Here is a 21,555-nt window from a genome sequence, read left to right as displayed (position 1 = left end):
GAAATAATTGTTTGAGAGTTGAGCCAAATTTAACAACATTTTACATAATTTAATTTTGTTTTATATATTAATAAATTACAGTCAAAATAAGCATATATATAATGCAAAAGTCATATGGTTGTAATTTTTTTTGACAATAAGCTTTTTCGTTTTTGAATGTCTCTGTGCGACCCGGGTATACAAAATATGCAAGCATACAAGGTAAACGCCATCCCTAATGGAGGGTGCAATAGATATATGAAGTGGTCAAATTTCCATTAGTGAGAGGCACATGATCCATATTTTAAGGCTATTAGCACTGTGTTGTTGAAGGGTTCAATTGTTCAAAGTTCCAATCAAAAGGCACGATCATATATGAGCAGACTAATCAATCATTTATTATTTTACATAATAATTTGCTTGTCCTTTTAGGTCTCAAAGTTTGATGCCTTTTAGTTTATACTGTCACCAAATTTTCTTCCTTTTTCTGTTAGGTGCAAATCATTAAGAAAAAAGCTAAACCACACACTATTAAAGTATTAATCACTAAACAAGCGAGAGAAAGAACATTTGATAATACATTCATGTAATCCCCACTTCGATTCTTCTCCGTCGCTTGGTAACATACAACTTACAAGCATTTGTATTTGTTCTTCATTTTTTTTTTCATTTGCTAATGCTAACTTTTTACTGTTCCCGTCATCTTGTGTTAAGAGCAACATACTCTCAAGTAGCCTCAAAGCCTTGTGAATGCAAATGATGGGAAAAAAAAAACGAGGACACCTAGGTCAAGTATCCAAATTGGGGCGGCCAAGTATTACGTTCATCATATTGATACAAGTAGCGTGATAACTAAGCGTGAATAACTGAATATGAGAAGATAAGAAGTATTGTAACTCAAGTAGCTAAAATGAATTTATTTCAAACAATTCTACTCTCCCCATTTAGATATGCAAAGATTATGTCTCTAAAAGGTATTTCGCATGAATAATTGATAATATCCCAACAGTTTATACACTAGTAAATGCAATTGCGTTTCTTGTCCTCTTCATGTAGACCTGATTGAATCTAATCAGGTTTAATGTAATCCTAATTAGACTTGATTATCCTTGAAACCTGTTTTTATAGGTAAAAAAAAGTTAAACTGCTGCATTTATACAGGAGTATGTCAATTGTGATGAAAGCAAAGGTTACAATTGCTTCTCATTTGGCTTGCCTGGCTGCGGTCATATATTTTTGACATGATACTTCAAAATTATCTCAACCATGGAGTAGTGTTTCAACAAAATGTCATACAACACTTAGGGAGAGGAGGAAAAAAAAAACAAGGGTGGGGGGGTTTCAACCATTCTTGTAGTAATTCTCTATCTATAATGTAATTGTTACTATATAATTAACAAATGAAAAATTGAACACTATACACATTACAATGGTAACAGAATAACTACAAATCAAAAAATACGAACAAGACTTACCTATGCTAATTGGGATCTCAATTCTCACATTAGTATGCCCGCCTGAACTGGCTTTTGGACAGTACAATGCAGACTATTCACATTTACCTGTATCAACATTCAACAATCATGATAATTATGATTTCTCCGGAATTCCATTGCCATTAATCTCTTTCTCCTCAACAACTGGGCTCTGTACCTCATCAGTAGGCTTTAAATCATTTGACTCTTCAGGATTCACGGCCTTTTCCTGTCAAAACCAGCAGATTAAGACCACAACTTAACCAGTTACATATAAACTAGAATCTTTCGTACAAAATTAAAAAATGCAGCTATGGTAAAGCTATAGGTGATCTTAGTGCATTATTCTACTCCACCTTCCATGGTTTGAATTCAGCAAATAAACCAAAGCTTACTTAACTTAGCCCTTGGTGCAATAATGACAGCAAAAACAACATTCTGAAAATAGATTGAAGCCAGCTTTACTTCAAGTCTGCAGTTCAGAAATGTACAGCAAGTGCATAGACACAAATCCTTGGGAGCTAACATACAACCGCCACAAACAATAGTACAGATAGTACAAAACCAATATAAACTAATAGTTGACACCTGTATTAAGCATGCACATGCGGCAGACAGTTCTCCCAATAATCAAGGTGATAAGGAAGACAATATCTAGTCATCGATGCACCAATACCAATATAAATAACCCAGAAATTGGCTCATGAATCAGCCTATACTTCTTATTTATGAGAATAGCAGACAACTTTTGTGTCAATTAACAATGGCCTCTCTGTTATCACAAGTACAAGGCTACATATACCTTACTGCCTACACCACTCAAAGTGAGAGGCTGTATCCAGGCATTGGTGTAATGTTCTATGCTTCAATTTACATTTTTGCTCTGTCCTATTATAGATAGTTTTGCAGCAGGGAAGCTGAATGCTGGTGGAGCTTCTATGTTAACCCGGAACTCCCCATTCGCCAACAACCAAGCAGTAAGAAATATGTACTTACAGGCATGTAATCCATGCATAACTTTCTCACCAAAAACAAAGGTAATTACAGCTTGACAAGAAGATAAAATTGTCACAAGCAAATAACAAAATTATCAAGGCATGCTACCTTGTTCTTGTCGCGCCATCCAAGTCCAAAAGGTCTTGACAGCAGGGTGATTTTTCTGGCGGGTACGTCCATTGCAGGCTCCATGTTACTTCGTACAGGTGAAGACTCATTATGTACAGGCCTAAAGAGCGGATGTCAGACCAATATACATCACAATAATTGAATAATTTATCTGGAACCGACATACAATGGCCAAACTATAATTTTAAAGGCTATAACGTTCACAAGGATGCTTGCCAGTAAACAGAGTATTTGCCAGGAAGAGGACAAATAACAGACAAAACATATTCAGACATAGACACAAGACCATCAATTTTAAGTTTTGAATTTTCACTCAGCCCAACTCTTTACCTTGGAGAAGGTTGAGCTTTCATTTGGCCAGACTGGTATTGTAGTGTAGCTTCCAACATTGATTCTGCCATGACCACCCGCTTCTCCATTTCAGCAAGTGAAGCCACAACCTTATCATATTTTTCCTACACATATTAAAGTCGCATGAGTATGACCCTAACAAATCAATGGGAGAAAAAAAGTAAAAATAAAGAAAAGGGAGAGCTGCATTATAACTAAAGCTGAAACTATAAACTCTATTTTTGTGAAAGCATTGTGCTAAGAAGCAATGAGTTCGAGATAGCAAGTAATCAACGGACATGATAATCTACATCTTCGTAATGCGAGTGCATCTGAGAAAGTTCCTTGGCTTAGAATTCAATCAAGTTATTCAACAGTCAGTGTAAATGGAGTTCATGATCAACTAATAGAATATTACAATGCGCCCTATGTAGTATATTTAGCAAGTACAGCAACGACCTCTGGCTGAACTGCTTAACACCACCTCAACAAAGGAACAGAGAGTGGGGTGAAAACAAAAGGCGGACTAAGCAAGGATCATAAAAGAACCTGAAGAGATTCAGCAGCCTGTCTCTGGGATACCGCTTCTTGTTCAGCAAATCTACGGGCATCTTCAGTCACCTTTTGCTCTTGCTCCACCCGCATTAAGACCTGGAAAGTGCATAAGGGTTAAAAACCTCTAATAAAATTTCATTGAAGAATTTATTGAGATTACTCTTATAAAACCTGTAGCATGGCACTTTCTTGCTCCTGCTTATCAGCCAGGACTTGATGGAGCTCCATAACCTCCTGTTCCAACTGTTCAACCTGCTTTCATGGGAAGATCAATGTAAATATGCAGCTTGCTATCTGTTTAATAGTTTGTTATTCTGAAAGAAGTATTTTACTCACATTTCATCACAATTCAGGGCCATATTACATCTTAAATTGGTTCATTTCTAAGTAAAGTAGTGTTTGACTTTGATCCCAGCTTAGCATGGATAAGATTTTATTTGTGGTTACATTTGAGTATCTAAATTTTATAATCCTGATAAATCCTAACAGAAATAATCTATCAAAAAAAGTTAATTTATCAAGATTATCCAACACATTTAATTAAAAAAGATTGATCTTTTTATAGAAGAATATTTCACAACTAATTTAGGCGAAATTTTTTTTATGGAGAGATCAACATGTGTCACACTTGGTTATTATCTTGGCAGTAAGTAAATGAATGTGAGTCGATTACAGCAGTAACATTCAGACTGGGTTGCTTCAACTTTAGGCAGCCACCAAGACCAGAAATTTTGTAGATGATTCATGATAGAGACTTTGTTCGGAACTTATCATAATTTATATTACTTTTCAATTGAGCTTGGTAGCCTTTATGGCTATATCTGAACTTATTGGAACAGCTTTGACAGATATAAACTTATTTTTTTAAGGTGAAAAGAACAAACTAGTCCACAACAAATTTGTTTATGAGATATATTAGATAGGTGACAAGAAATAATATAGCAAATACTTACAAGCTGAGGCTCTTAGCTTTTTCAACTTATTTTAGAAAAATAAAAAGTAAGTTCCAATAAATTCTACCACCTTATTCAGATTCAATAAGTTCCAATAAATCAAAATAAGTATAGAAAAGTCCACATCAGTTCAGATAAGTCAAGATAATTGGAATAGAGCTCACCCTTAGAAGTTACAGAAATATATGCACCAAAAAAAGAAATTTGCAGAAATATACCCTTGCACTTAATTGTCGACGGTTGTCTTGCTTCACCATCTCCATTAATGCAGTCTCCAGCTCCTCTGCTCTGATTCCACATTCAAAAGAAACAAAGAAACAAGAAATTACTCGAAGGCGAGTGAATAGGTCAAGAAAGCTGGACTCCTTCACAGGAAAAGACGATTTAGTTTCAGCTTAAGCAGGAGTGCAAGTTTGATGATGAGGGATAATTATAATTACATAATCATACTATGAGAAGTAGAAATACCCTTTCAATCTTTCAAAAAACTAGAATACACCTTGAATATGGTGCAGTTAATCAAGTATATAACCACATCTCCAGCCTGAATCCCCAACAGCGACCCAGCAATGAGGCTCCTGCCTAGTCATTGGGACAGGGGAGAGCTATATACAAAGATATATCCTCGCAATTGCGGAGAGGCCCTTTCTAGTTGATCAATGATCAACCATATTCCCAAAAGATAACAAATTTAATACTAGATCATCAGAGAGATAAGAATTACAGGCTTACGATGCAGATGAACATGACTATTGAAAATGCATGATCTTAAAGAAAACAACAGAAGTTGAGATAAAACAGTGGCTAGGTTCAATACGAAATGATGGATCATACCTTCACGAGATCAGTAGAAAATCATGAACAAAGATAATATGATTGTAAAAATGATAAACGCTGCATACAATAGAGCCCTTCCACCCCCATCTCCCCCCCCCCAACCCACACACACACCTCTCCTTGGGTGATATTGATATAGTTGACACAGAAAAGACCAAAAAGAAGCCACATCAAAGGGCTGTCACATGATAGCCCAAAGAGACACATAAAAATTAGCAGAATGTCAGGCAAGTATATATAAAATCCTAGTTTCCCTAGAAATTTGGGCTGTTCTTCATAACTACAGAAAATGAGAAAAGAAAGCATGAATTTCACCTTAACTCTGCAGATCTTTTCTCCTCCAGCAATTTGCATAACTCAACCTTCAACCATACTGCCTGCAAAAAAGTATTTGGTTGCTGAGTAAGAGTTTTACATTGGATTCTGTGTTTGGTATATTCACATTTGAGCTAACAAACAAAACTCAGAATAATATAACTAGGAGCTGTATACTCTAAAACCACCTCCTGCTCTAGCGTTCCCCTTCCAAACCCCCTGTTACCTAATCACCCCAGATACTAGTGTCACCGAGCTCAACACCAAAAATGCTGAGACAGCCAGAATCTCTTTTCCAGCTTATAGTGCGCCTTTGCCTCCCACAGTCCCACCTCCACCCCCCCCCCCCCCCCTCTCAATGTGCAAAATCTTTGTCACATAGGCCTCTTACCAATTCTTTAGTGGTAAAAAATTGAGATGGTCAATTACTTCTTTTGCCTCTGAAAGCTAAATAACCAGGCTTCAAATCAACTCTGAAATTGACTTAATGGTCTTTTTCAGTTAACTTATACAACAGATGGAAAAATCAATCATACATTAACTGAAGTTTTCCCGCTCAGATTACCAAATGTAAACAGCCACAATAAACTGTATCCTAAGATTACGGAACTTAAAAGTCAAAATTGGTTATTATTTGATGTTACATAAGCAAAAGAATAATAGCGCTTACAATCTCTAAAAGGTTGAAATATTTAAGATCAATATCCATAAACAAGAAATGCACGTCTTGCGTGAAGTCAATCAAAAGAACTAAACTTCTACACACAACTTGCTGAATGTGGACTTACATAAAAGCAATTCTTCAAGATATTTAAGATGAATTTTTAATGAAGCTGATAATATGATAAAAAGGAAGTCATCAAGCTAGAGAACCTTAGTTCTCTGCAGCTTTGAAAAAAATGAGAAAAAAACTATGCTAAGAGCTGGAAAACCAAACATCTCTCAAACAGCCAATGGGATGACTCAACGACTCACATCAATGAGACAAGTCCACTACTACATAGTAATAATAAGCAATACCTGCTCTTCAAGATCTAAACCAGGATCAATATCCACACCTCCTGTCATGCCGATAAAAAAATCATCCGGCGTAGTTGAACCTGATTCCATGTGGGTTGTATCGCCATTTATCTGCTCATCAACAACTTTTGATTTGTCTGTCATAATAGATCCAGGATCATGCTTGAAACTGTATAACTTGGAAGCTAGACCCTGGGAATTTTTAAGAGCCTGAAGGCCCTTGGATCTTTCTTCAATCGCAGCTATCACCGTTGGCCGATGTTTATCTCTTAATTCCTGCAACCTCGCTTCATGCACATTTTGGTATCCCATGCAAGCTGTCAGAACAAGTTGACTGCTGTCAAACGTTGATCCAGCTAGAGATTGCAACAAAGTGACTGCATCTCCCGCATCTTTTGTTGTCACCAGGGCAGGGCCTGCTCAAAGTTTTGGAAAGCGAACCATCATTACTAACAGTTTAGTAAATTAGATAGATCAGAAACCCTATATCCTTAAATTCCTCCATACCATAGTTTACAAAATATCAAGCACTCTTTTTTTCTAGAGAAAGAACTCCCCTTTTTCTGCATTTTGCAAATAATTAAATCCCAAAAGTTAAAACTATAAACTTTTATCCAGTACCATATAGCTCCATTAAAGCAAGTCCAGTGCGGAACAGCATAACGCGATTACCCTCAAAGAGGAGCACATCCCAAACGCGAAGAACTAGTGTCAAAAAAGATAGCCCTTAGTAAGCAGCTGGTATTTCAAATACTAGAATTGTCAAAAACCACAAAAGATAAAAACATGTTTGTGCAAACAAAGACAAGTGAATATACTGCACAATGTCCAAAAGAGTCATACACCACAGACAACCCTCAACTAATTTAAAAGCAAGTACAGAACCTGACCACTTTCCCATGGAAGCATATTCATAAAAATAGAAAGGAACCATGGTCCAGTAACCCATGCCACTTGAACACCCAAGTAATCGAGATGGTGAACTGCAAGAAAAGAGGTTACAGCATCAGAGTGTGGTAAAATACGAAAAACGATGTTAGGATAATACTACTAAGAGGAGACAAACCCAATTTCGGAAACTTTTCACGCACCAACTCCTCAAAAACTTGTTGGTCCACCTGAAAAAATACAATACTGAGGATACAAAGTGACCACAAAAAAACCGTAGAAAAGGATAGGAAAAAATTACTACCTGACACTCGACCAAATCTTCTGAATAATAACCATCAAAATAGTCATCCATAATACCCACAAGACTCCTGCAGATGTAGCCATTGGAACAGTCATGTAAGTGACCTATTGAGCCAACCAATACTACATTGCTAAGCAGGGATTGTAACTGAGCATGTAGAGCAACATAAAAGTGTAGTAAATGAAAAAGGTTGCCAAAAAAAGGTTTCCAGACCTACCAAAAGGCATTTTCCTCAGGCATCAAAAGCAATAGTAAGCCAGCAAAAAAGTTCATAGCCTGTTGATACACAAAAATAAGAGATGACAAACTGAGTAAGTTATTTTTCTTCTCACATTTCATACATAAGAGCTTCTCCACCCTCCATACAAGAAAGTGCATAATCATGCAAAACCTAATAGAAAGTAAAACCTTGGTAATACAACCATTCCAATTTCCAATACCATAACTTCATCAATCCTAATTCACAAAAAAGGCAAAGGATGTGCCAATAAATGTTTAGTTCCCACTAGTTACATTAAAAAAATTTCACTTCATCCCAAAAACAATGTTACTTATTATTGGATAAGTTCCATTAGCAATCCTAAAAAAAACTTATCTTTGGCTTAGGCATGAAGGTTACAGTGTCCATTTGACTTTAATAAATTTTCATTAGTTCAAATATTTCATGGAGTGGTTTTCTGGGAACTTCAGTCAAATTAGCATATTGGTAGATATGAAGACATGCTAGCATAATAGTTGACTGGTTGTCTTGAAAACTCAAAAAGTGTATGCTTCTTTTAAACAACAAAACTCTAAATGTTACATTAATATGGAGGGAAAATCAAAACACATCTTATAGGATACCAGGGATAGAGAGGATATAGAAAAGACCAGGGCGAACTTCCAGCTGTCAAGTGTCATTTGGTATGGGACATGTAGGCTTTCAGAGAGTAGTGGTTACAAATGAATGTACTCGATTCACATCACGAATCCAAAAATCATAATTTAAGTCCCCCTTCTTCTGATGATGGGATAACATAGGCAGTTGGCTTCGAACTATAAGGGCTACACGGCTGGGCAGAACCTCAATGCTTCATCAGCAAAACTTCCTAATTTAAAGCTCCAAGCTGAGTCCCACAAGGTGAGTTTCCCCAATTAAGATTACTTAGAGAGTGTTGGTTGGACTAGAAAACTATTTACCAGAAAAGTGGTTATCTTAGTTTCCTTAGTTTTGTTTGTAAAGGTTGGAAAACAATTTTTCAGATGTGTTTCTGTTTCAAACCATATATACAATGGTTTTCAAACAGATTGTCTTCTCCCTCCGTCCCTTAATACTTTCAAATATTCCTATTTCGGTTATCCCAAAAATAAATTTCACACTTCCCTATCAAGTAAATCTTTCCTCTACTCACCCTATCACGTCCAAAGCGTGGATTATGCACTAGGGTGCACAATGCTCATTGTACACCCAAAAAGAACATACCATTTATATAAAAGAACATGAACTTTTTTCAACAACTTTTTCACTTTGAAAAAGAACAAACGACTTAAAATTAAAGAACGTGTAAATTCTATTTATAAAAGAACAAATGTTATAATGAAAAGAACATATAGTAAATGAACATCTACACTTAAGGTAAAAGAACATATACCTTTTAAATTTAAATTTGAAAAAGGAATCTTTAGTTGCAAAATTTAAGGAAGCAAATAACAATAATTTTTAAAAATTATAGACTCTAAAAATGATAAAACGACGTAGTTTAGAAAAGGGTGCACCATGCTCTACGTGCACTTGGGTGCATGTACTTATTTGCGTATCACGTCAACCCTTCTTCTTACCCTATCATAACACTTTCTCTTTCTCTTTATTCCTTTGCCAATTCTTTTGTTCATAATCAACAAGTATATTCAGTATTTGTGCCTCAACTGTACGTAAAAATATTTAAGGGCTGGATTGAGTAAAAAACATGTTCTCCGTGAAGTTAGTGACTTAGTTCCTACATCATTGTAAGAGCTATATGGCAAGCCCTTGATCAAGTTAAAACCAATTAGACCTCCACCTAGTATGTACGCTCTGGATCCATCTAACTTATCCCAGTGACAAACATAGTGTAACAGTGCAAGACATATTTTCTTGTTCTTTTTCCATTATTACATGGCCTGGAAGGAATCAAAGAAAAAGCAGCTGCGTACTGTGCAAAAGAAAATTGAAATGAAAATTAAAAAAAAAAATTCCTTAAAAGAAACTCTTACCCTAGGCAAACAGGGGGGCTATATTTCTGTAGCCTTAACTCATCTGCTACTTTACAATAAATAAGAAGAGCAGGCAGCTTACCCAATTCGAGGAGCTTATGTATACCAGGACTTAAGTTGACTTATTATTAATAAGGTTACACTTAAGTTCAGAAGAAAATATCATAAGCATTCTAAACCCATCTTGGTTGCTCAAACTAAGAGAAAGGGCATTGTCTACACTCTCATCATACATACTATAGATGGTTTCCTCAACCTCACTTTTCATTCGCTGACTTGTGTTGTTAGAATTATTAGTCAAATAGAATGGAATCATTCTTCGAGAAAGAACCAATCAAATCATTTCTTTATATCCCATTTCCGATCGTAATAGAGTACGGAATCAATTTATTTCTTTTCGTCTATTAGCTATTAATACAAATAAATTACCATTTCCAATATCAAAAACGAATCTACCATCCTAAAATCAAGCTAAGATGCCTAGATAGAGCAGTATTCATCAGAAGAGCAAATCTCCTTAATCTCTAGCTAAGAAGACGGTGCATTAATATCTATTTATCAACAAATAGATGGCAAAGGAAATGGTGCCTTGTTGTAAAGTGGAACCATTTTTTGAACCTGGAAAAAGACTCTCCAAAAAGCAGAGGGATAGCATCTTATGCCTGATCATTTTAAGACCAACATAAAAGAGGCCCAAATTATAAGCCAAGTCGTTCTATTTATGTTTCTCAAGCATATGATAAGGAAAATCTTTTGTTACACAGGCAGCCTAAGCTAGACAGTTCTGGACGGTTGCAACAAACCTAGAAATTTTCAACAGAAACACTTGGACATGCTAGGCACCAAACTAACGTTTACTTAACATAATTTCAAGATTCAGAGAAGTATTGAAGTGGTTATATACACGAGAGTCCCTGAAATCAATTACCTGGCAGTAGCCAACTGACGGGTTATGCCGAGCATAAGCTATAAGTAACCGCCTTAAAGCATTTCTACCATTCTCATCCAAAGCAGGGTGACCTGGGAAAGTACGGGGTAAATCCTGTGTGCATATATTTATGAAGCTTCATTAGGGAAATCAGGGGCTAATAATACTTTTTCAAAAACGTTATATGAAAAGAGCAGAAGTTCCAGACATGCATTCACCTTTTCAATCTGTCCTGTCCATTTCTCACGTAGTCCTGCACTATCTACACTTGTCTCATTATCATTTGTTTCTTCTTGCTTTCTTTTATCCGAGCCATGATTACTTTCAGGAAACAGCAAATTATCATAATACTTCTCTACTCGGCGTGCCTTAACACCAACAAAGGCTTGCCAAAGCTGCAATTGTACGGATTAAAACAACTATTAAGCAAGTACACCAGGTATACAGCAGAAATCCATATAGTCTAATCAGATCTTGTACCTCTCCTCTAAGGGCCATTGGCAGCCCCCCTCGAACAAGGACTTCCAGTTCTTCTTTCCACGGAGAACTAGAATTTAAGTTGGTCCCTTCAATCATGCTAGAAGTTGTGGATGAGGCAGCACTATCAGCAGAAGGGGAATCTTGAACAGGATCTGATCTCTCAACATCATAGAATTCTTCTTCCGAATCGTCTTCCGGTGCTCCTCTGAAAGATTTAGCCTCTTCATTAGATTTAAGATTCTTGTGAGAATCGATATCCTGTCCTTTCCTAGACAAATTGCTCCTCTTTTTCACACGAACACTCATCATGTCCTCTATTGTATGTAGAGATGGCCTTATGTGAGACCATATTTGCACTTTGTGAGGCTTCTTAGCTTTTACTGTTGGGACGTCTGGCTTCTGGACTTCATTGTCAACTGAACCTTCAGAAATGGGTGTGTCATTGCCATCAACATCCTCATCTGGTGCTTCATGGTTAGCATCCTCTTCAAATGTCCTGGGATCTTCTTTGTTCTCAACTGCATTGACTGCCACGCCATCTGCAGACAATTTGACAGACTCGGAAACCGCTTCCAGAAAAAATTTCCATCGGTCAGATCTTTCCTCTTCTTCCTCCTGGAAAGAAGCAAATAGGAGAAATCAGAGACAAAAAGGGTTCTGAATGTGTTCATCTAAACCTGCGGTGAGGGGGGGGCAGAAAATAAATTAAGATCAATAGTAAACCAGTTCTTAGCACTGATATCCTTCAAAAAATCTCAAACAAGTGAGTATCTCATGATAACCACGACAATCAATTGAAAATGGAAGACACCAAGTTCCTATAACACATTGTGCAATAAAATCTCATCTCACATAAAACTAGTTTCCTTTCTCCATTCATATTCCTATCCTAGCAGGAAGCCCCACTTCACCAGCCCACATGCATATTGCGACTAATCAATTTTGAGTGGGAAAAATAAAAAGAGTACAAAACTGTTGGTAGCATTGAAGAGCAGTCAGTATAGAAGATATTCCAAAACCTTCTAATAGCAATAAAAGGCCTAAATTCTCATTGATATTTTGCTCTCCCTCACCAGTTAGCAATCATAAGAAACTAAAATAGAAACTAATCAAAAATCAGCTGTCCCTAACTACTCTCTCGATATCGAATTGACCGCAATTTTTGTTTTTCAATTTCAGATTACTTCAGACATCAATATATTTTATTATGTATCAGTAGAAACCACGGGAAAATAATATTTTAAAATACAAATGCACCTAAAAGAATATTATAGGACTGTTTTTTCTCATACATTATTGAAGATGAATGTTTAAAGTTCGTGAAATTTGTCTTTTCAATGAAAATAGTTGCATTTAGTTTAAAATCGAAGAACTAGGTTGAATCTCATTGGGCTCATCTTCAAAAATTCCACAATTAGCCATCAATATTTAGAATCTTCTACATCATCATCATACCATCAGTCTTCTCATAAAAATACTGTGTTAAGGGTATCACTGACAGCTCGTTTGTTAGAAGTGTTTCTAAATAGTGGTAATGGTAATCAAATTATATGTAATTTGCAAGAAAAGTTCATCTATTCATTACCATGGTAACATATCATTTTCTTCACAACTTTTCATTTTCATTCCATACGACATCTATAGTGGTAATGGATGGTAATGCAAATCCATGAAAAGATCACATATTTGGGAATGGATACTCATTGCCATGAACGTTGACATGCATGTTTCCTTACAAAAATACATGAAAATTCAATACCATTACCGTCATTTATTCATTAAGGACCTAAAGGAAAAAGTAAGCAATTACAGTACCTTGTAAATACTAGAATACTCTCTGTATCTTTGCACATGCTGAGGCCTAACAGCAAATCCATAAGCATCCCTGCACCGAACATTCTTTCCATAATTACATCTTCAATATAACATCATATCAAAATCCAGACCGCAACAAGATCAAACACTAACTATACTGAGTACAAATAGCAACACATTGCTCAATCGCACCACCAATCGACCTCCAACAGTTTCAAACTCAAACTATACAATAAAATCCAATCAAATTACTCAACTCCAGTAACACGTGCTCTAGAAACACATGGAAATTGATCAAATCAACCATTGACTACACCGAGTACTAACCACACAGCATTGTTCAATTGCACCACCAATCGACCTCCAGCAAAATTCCAACTCAAATTAAACACTAAAATTAAAATCCAATCAAATTACTCAAATCCAGTAACACTTGCTCAAAAAACACAAAGAAATCGGTAAGAATCAACCATTGACTACACTGAGTACTAACAACACAGCATTGCTCAATTGCACTACCAATCGAGTTCTGACAAATATTGCCGACTCAAAATTAAACACTAAAATTAAAATCCAATCAAATCTCTCAACTCCATTAACACTTGCTCAAAAATCACACAGAAATCAATCAGGATCAACCACTGATACACTGAGTACTAACAACACAGCATTGCTCAATCTCACCACCAATCACGTTCCAACAAATATTGCCGACTCAAAATGAAACACTCAAATAAAAATCCAATCAAATTACTCCAATCCAGTAACACTTGCTCAAAAAACACACAGAAATCGATCAGAATCAACCACTGACTACACTGAATACTAACAACACAGCATTGCTCAATCGCTCCACCAATCAACCTCCAACAAAAACTTCCGACACAAATTAAACACTAAAATCAAATCAAATTACTCAACTCCAAACTTTCCTTACTCAAAGAATTCGTTCAAAATAAAATATCCAGCTACATTCGATAATTACCCCAAAAAAGTACAAAACCACACTAAAAATCATTGGAACTACGAATCGGACCGCAAATCAGTACCGAAAACGATCGTCAACTCCAAAACTCGAGAAGCAGAAAAAAAAAATCAAAATTTGAGAGTGAATTAAGAAATGAAAAAGAGAGCGGGAAAAACAAAGAGAAAACGCGAAATAAATACAAAGAAAGAAGAGCAAAAATGGAGGAAAAAGAGTAGAGAGAGAAAGAAAAAAAACCTCTTGTGTTCGAGAGAAATGAGAGGATTAGTAGCAGTAGACTTGAGTTTCATCTTCATGATCGGAGGAGAGAGAAAAGTGAGAGAAGATCTAGGAAAGTTGAAAGTTTATTTGGGGATACTTTGAAAATTTTAATTTATTTTATTTAATTATGTAATTTTTAGTAACGGAAATTGAGAGTGGGGGTGGACTCACTAGGGAGTGTCTGTCTGTGTTGTGCTGCAAAAAGAGGAGAGAGAAAGAGAGCACATGAAATAGAAGTGCGAAGCAGCGATGAATGTACAGTAGAGTAGGAGTACAAAAGTATGTATGAGGTTTGTGTAAACACTAAACATGTGATCATTTCTTTGCACAGACTTCGACAACATATCTATTATTCATCCCAATTTTTGGAGATAGTGAATAAGAGTTGGAAATTTGGGATGGTTTGGTTTGAAGGTGGTAAAAAAATAATACAACACGCAAATTCAGCCCTTAGATATTTAATTTTTTAAATTACTTGTTGGCTGTTGCTATCTCGTATCGATGACTTTTGGGATAAGTAAAAAGAAGTTTTGTGGTAAGTTTTGTATAATGTGTAGGGATGTTTGGAAAGAGAAATGATAAACATCTAATTGCTAGATGTTTATAAACATCTAGCAGGGGTAAAATTGTCAATATACATGAAAAAAAGTTATCAGTCAAACAAAAAAGTAATCTCGAAAATTGGGCACTGTCAGAAAATTTCGATGCTAATATATGATGTTCATTGCTACTACAACTTGTGTTCGTGTAACTATAACTAGTGTTTATGCAACTAAAAATAGTGTTTATGTATAAACAGATAGTGTTCGTATTTTTTTAATTGGACACTGTCAGAAGATTCCGATGCTAATATACAGTGTTCATGCTACTAGAACTAGTGTTCGTGTAACTATAACTAGTGTTTATGCAACTCACACTAGTGTTTGTGTATAAACAGATAGTGTTCGTATTTTTTTTTTACATATCTAAATAAGAGATAGAGAAGAGTAAAATAAAAATATGATGAAATTATATCAAGATGGATGTCTATTTGTAGAGAATAAAAATATATGAATATTGGTATATTTTTTATTTTTTTCTAAAATATATTTTTTGAGATATACAAGTTTAAAAAATTGGAAAAAGTAATTTGTTTGGATAAACAATATAGTGACATGTGTACCACTCACATGTTGCCACATTATTGCTAGATGTTTGGCAAACATCTAGCAATTAGATGTTTATCATTTCTCGGAAAGGAAATTGGTTGCTGCATATTCTATTTTACTTGGCTGGTTGATCAGTTGTTGAGGTTGTTTAGGATATAGGATATTTTTCTGGGCTAAATGTTTAATACAAACAATTGGTCTTGTAAAAAACCGTTTATATTTAATTAAAAAGTAGGCGCGGTTCAAGTTCAATATTAAAAAGAGAGTGGACCATCTTTTTTTGATATAGTGATCACTTTAATCTATTTAGTGGCCAACTTAATCTATTTAGTAATAACATTTTGTAAATCATTTAGTGACTAATTTAGTCCATTTAGTTACTAGTATAATCCATTTCGTAAGACTGATAGACTATTTTTAAAAATTATTTGTTGTAATTCGATATTCAAATGAAAACAAAGCAAAGAGAAGAGAATGGACGACTAGAATGGTGCAAGATACCTAGAAATAGTGTTAAGTTAGAGAGAAATGGAATGGACTTGGTAGGAAAATGTAGGTTTGGGTTGTCTAAGAGCTTGTTCTCCCCAGCTTATTTTCAGTTTAGTTTAGCTCAGTTCAGTTCAGCTCCATTCTTTTACAACCATTTTGTTAAATATTATTATTATGTCGGTCTAATTTATTTTACTAATTACTCTTATTATTATTTTTTATTTTTATACCATTATTACTAACTATTATTTATTATTATTTCTATATATTTATTTTTTTATTATAGTTTTACTCATTATTATTATTACTATTATAATTAGAAGAAACATGGTTTAGGTCAAAAGCACAAATAAACCCACATTTTTAGCCCATAAACCAATCAAATCGCGTCAAAACGGTTTATGATGCAATTTTGTCTGGTCCGACCCAATCATTATTTTTATTACTAAATATTATTATATTATTAAATCTAATTATTGAAATAGTAATATTAATTTACTTCTTATATATTATTGTTATTATATAATCATCATCAAGTATTAATATATTAATACAAATTATATAAAATAATTATTATTAATTATCATTATTATCATTAATTATTATTATTATTATATTTATTATTATTAATTTATGATTATTAATTTTATATATTCATAACTATCATTTAAACATATCCAAAATACTATTATTGTTATTCATTATTATTACTTATCATTTTAATTATTATTTAATATTCATATTATTATTGATTAAATATTATTTATATATTTATTACATTTAATTAATTCAATTCAGTTCTGTTCAGTTCAATTCAATTCAGTTCTGTTCAGTTCAATTCAATTCAGTTCATTTCAGTTTAGTTCAGTTCAACTGTTTTATGCCGAATAGAACATGCTCTAATTTTATATTATACTCCCTCCGTTTCCTAAAGATCTTCCCTCTTTTCGTTTAAGGGTGTTTCCAAAAGATCTTCCCTCTTTTGCTTTATTCCTTATTTGGCAAAACATATTTCCCTATTTACCCTCTCATGTCACTATCATATGGTCCACTATTACATTATTAATTCAATTTTACTCCCTTTCTCTCTCCTACTTTGACCTTTTTTTATTTGTTTATTTATCTTAACCCCTTTCTCTCTCCTACTTTACTCACACCATGCCCCACACAACTTGATTTTCCTTGGTATCTGTAGGAACAATAAGTGGGAAGATCTTTAGGAAACGGAGGGAGTAGTTAGACCGTCTATTATAATAATTTGTGTAATGCAAAATGAATGTAAAAATCAAAGTTAGAAAATAAAGATACTTCATCCGTCCCACATTACTGCTAGGACATACTTTTAGATAATAAGGTTATTGTTATCATTTATTGTTTTATTAAATAAACATATGTGATAGAAATTATTGGAGTATTATTCTATTTGTAGGAGAGAGGATGAGTCATGTTTGAAAGGTAAGGTAAAAAGACCAGAATAATCTCTATTATATAAGCCAAGGGAGGAGGTGTGGTGTCCTCTTTTGAAGTGACTAAAATACCCTTAATGATCTAATTAATGGAATGAAAAAAATTACAAAAGCAAATCATTTAAAAATTTTCATTCCAACTTACCATTTAAAACAAAGTTTTAATGATAATATCATTTCAAATACTTAATCAAAAATTAAATGGACAAAATACTTATACCTTATAAAAAAAGATGGCATACATAACGTGCACATGAATTAAAAGTCTGAACATTCACTGCCTTTGATACTCTTTAATTCAGTTAAACCAACTCATTATTTTTGTTCTTTCTGTTCAATATTCATTCACAAAAAATTAATGTTAACAATCACTCACAACCTTTTATTTTTTTACATTAGCGAATTAATATATCTAAATTCATCTAACTGTTGAATTTTTCACATTTAAGTTTAATCATAAATAAAGTACGAATGGAGTATCTAATAGAATAACAAATTTTGAAATTAACGCACGCATCGCGTGCATATGAAGGCTAGTTATTATAAAAGACCAAGCTATTTGAGTAATTTAGAAGTCTTCTACAGCATGGTGACATGTTAATAAGAAATCTGTACAGCACGAACCAACGAAGATTAAAAATTTGTCGCTCCCTTCCCCCCCCCCCCTCTCTTTTTCTCTCTCTAAACCCTAGCCTCCCTTACCCTTTCTTCATCAGTTAGGGGCTGCCGTGGATGTTTTCATCCATGGTTATCCCCTCTCCCTCTTTTATTTTCAGTTTTTATTTTTGTTGAATAAATTAGTATCTCTTTATGGGATTTTTTTAGTATTCTCTGCTGTGGAGATCTCCTTCTCCCCTATGGGAGTTGTGAGTATGGTTTTTCTGCTTTTAGGTATGAGAAATTGTTCTCATTGGTTGAAGTTCGAGACTCAACATGAAGGTATTGGAATCTCGGATGTGGTAAACATGGCTCGATCAAGATTGTTCTTCCCAAACTATGTCAGAATGATAGACTTCCTCATCAATAGTTGTTCACTTGTTTGATTCAGCAAATACAAGGGGGCTGCGTTGTATTACTCGATTTTGGTTCATTGTAGTTTTTTCGAAGACGAATTTGATTTAACCTTGTTTGATTGTATCTTATTTTTCTTTAATATCTATTATAGATGCCGTTTGGCCTTCAATTAATGAAATTTGTCCTTCAAGAAAAAAAAATGACCAGAATAATGGTGGGCCATTTTCAAAAATAGAACTAATGTAGGACGAGTGAAAATGAAAAGTGCAAAGAGAAATGTGTGACACGGAGAGTACCGAACTGAGCAATGATATTTCCATATCCGGTATCGTTTGATACCATGGCATTTATGTAATTTTTATGACAAAAATAATATTAAAAAATTATAATTAATTTTTTACATATATATTTATTTTGGAGATTAAGTTGAAATTTTATATCATATCTTAACACTATCTTATCATATCATTAGCTATTATATCATATCTGGGCTACATCTAATCATATCAAGTAAATAGTATGGAAAAAGTTGACCCATACCGGATATGGGGGAATACTTCTTCGTACCAAACTAGCTTTTGGTTGAAGTAATCCAAAAATTTATCAACCAAATAATTTTTTTTATTGGTTGACTATATAAAAAAAGTCAAAACTCAATAAAAAAAAAAGCTAGGCCACTCAAAATTCATTTACCAATTACCCCCTAATTTTTAAGACATAAAAATGATAAGTCAAAAGTCTTTACGCCATTTATTTCAATTTAAACCCTTACCTTCTCTCCTAATCATTTTCTCCATTCCATTATAAATTAAATTGAATCACAACCCCTAAAAAAAAAATGAATGTGTAATCCCCCATAATTTTTAAAGAATTTTCATAAATATTAAAGTATTTATGTAGTTATATTTAAATCCAAATGAGTTTGGAAAATGATTTGACTTTTAAAAAGGGTTGACTATTTTAAAAGTCAACTAAAAATATTTTTCATAGCTTAATAAAATTTGTAATGTTTTAATTAAGCATGTTTTAATAAGAGTTTTAATTACTAAAAGTATATTTGAAAAGGAAGCTTAATGGAATCAAAGCCCAAAAGTGATAAAAAGGGAAAAGCTAATTGATGACTAAAGTCCTAAAGAGCCCATCTATTAGTCATCAAAGTTTCATTAATTAAATCTCTTTTCCTAAGCCCAAAAGTAAAACCTCTATTAAATATCCTAATAAACCCAAATTTTACCCTACACACTTTATTTCTCTCCTCCTTCCACGTGATTCTCCCCCTCTCACTCGGCACTTTCTCTCTCTTCTCCTTTGTGCGTCGTTCTTCGTTTTTCTCTTAAAAATTTGTTTCTTATTCCTCAAGTAACGTTTCTTGTTCAACAAGAAACGTCACGTTTGCTTCTTGAGGACCGAAACTTGACCGCTGGTTTCTTGTTACGTGGCTGCTGCTGTTCGGCCCTTCCTCTTCTCCATTGTTGTGGTTGTTTTTCTTTCTTCCTCTCTAAGATTCCATTAAAGTAATAGTTTTTATGTTATTTTATTAATAATTAGCATGTTTATGATTTAAATTACTGTTTTATATGCCTACAAATATTTCGGCCATTATGTTTATAATTATAATAAATTTCAGATTTATTATATTAAGTTATTTTCAGTTTTTATCATGAAATAATTTATAGTTTTTAGGGTTTTAATTACTAGAAACTATATATATAAATATAAATCATGAGATTTGGTTAGTATATTTTTATATGTATTGAATATATTTCAGAAGATTTATTAAATTTTATAAATGCTGTAATTTCAGAAAATAATATTAAGGTTTTAAATGATTTTTAATCACTAGAATAGTTGTACTATACTAGGGATTAAAAATAACGAAAGTTTGGTACGTAAAAAACGATTTTAAAACACGTTAAGGGGTTTTGATCGTTTTAAAGTTGCTGTAAATTTTTAGTTCGAGATATTTATTTTCATTATTTTATTTTCTAGGCGGAGATTTCGTAGTAGGAGACTTTTAGCGAGTAAAAGTGGCCTACAGATTTGTTTATACAAGGTACGTACATCTTACGTGCTATATGATTTAGAAGCATGCTCTAAGATGTTTTATTTATTAGTATCATGTATAGGACTCTATTTGTTCATATATATGATTACTGGAATTGTTTTACATGTTATTTGCTGTGTGCTACATGTAAACTAGAAGTATTATGATTATAAATGTTTGTATGGAAGTTTGATGCAAGCAGGATAAGTCAAGTTATTTATTAATTCGTGAGTGAATTAATATAAGTTAGATTGAATCATGTTTTCATGGATTCTTGAGTATTATTATTATCTTATAAAAACCGTGGATCTTATTTGGTAAGTACAAGTTATACCTATATAAAGGTAAAGTTCATTGTTGGCTAGGTTCAACAAGTAAGTTGGTAAAGTATAACGAAGTTAAAGGAGTCTTGATTGATAAGTTGTAACATTGTTAATCCAAAGAAAAAAAGAATTCTGTTATGATTGTGTGATTATTAGTTATGTGTTATTTGCTTGCTTGGTGTCAACACAATTAATAAAATATATTCAACGTAAAGTGAAACGAGAATAGGTTATAGACTTTAGACTGGTGCACGTCTAGTGTTGGACACTAAGGGTTGGAGTACATGGTGGTAGCCCATGGCTTTTCTAGGAATGGATTGATCACCATCCCTCTTTCAGTTCAAAGGTTCCTCGATATCGCAGGTCATTTTGGAATATGTGGTAGCTCCCATATCTCCTATTTTAGATAAGTCAACTCGTCCAATAACTATTCCATTTAAAGAAAGAAATAAAGTTTAGAGTCTAGTTCAGTAGAAGTTGTCTGCAAATTATTATATTATTATATGTTTTATTATTATTTATTCCTGCAAGTTATGTTTGTAGTATCATGTTAGGATTATTTATGTCTGATATGTAGTACTCAGCTTTG

At 33.8% G+C, this 21,555-nt stretch overlaps 1 protein-coding gene across 1 annotated transcript; it reads right to left on the bottom strand.

Moving 5' to 3' along the window:
* Window positions 1–1,350: 1,350 nt before the first annotated feature.
* LOC104906093 (uncharacterized) lies at window positions 1,351–14,659 on the bottom strand. The gene is made up of 18 exons (XM_010694807.4): window positions 14,459–14,659; window positions 13,237–13,306; window positions 11,422–12,036; window positions 11,160–11,336; window positions 10,942–11,055; window positions 7,999–8,057; window positions 7,782–7,848; window positions 7,656–7,707; window positions 7,480–7,572; window positions 7,211–7,294; window positions 6,590–7,005; window positions 5,570–5,631; window positions 4,636–4,705; window positions 3,636–3,716; window positions 3,459–3,560; window positions 2,910–3,034; window positions 2,559–2,679; window positions 1,351–1,683 (listed from the first exon to the last, which is right to left on the bottom strand). Exons 1-18 carry the CDS (start codon window positions 14,515–14,517, stop codon window positions 1,570–1,572), a joined length of 2,481 nt encoding a protein of 826 aa, XP_010693109.2. The 5' UTR covers window positions 14,518–14,659; the 3' UTR covers window positions 1,351–1,569.
* Between the last annotated feature and the right edge of the window lie 6,896 nt (window positions 14,660–21,555).

Source organism: Beta vulgaris, chromosome 2 (assembly GCF_026745355.1).
Source record: "Beta vulgaris subsp. vulgaris cultivar EL10 chromosome 2, EL10.2, whole genome shotgun sequence".
Taxonomy (NCBI): domain Eukaryota; kingdom Viridiplantae; phylum Streptophyta; class Magnoliopsida; order Caryophyllales; family Amaranthaceae; genus Beta; species Beta vulgaris.
Note: the sequence above shows the minus strand (reverse complement) of the source record. Positions and strands in the feature narration are given on the sequence as shown.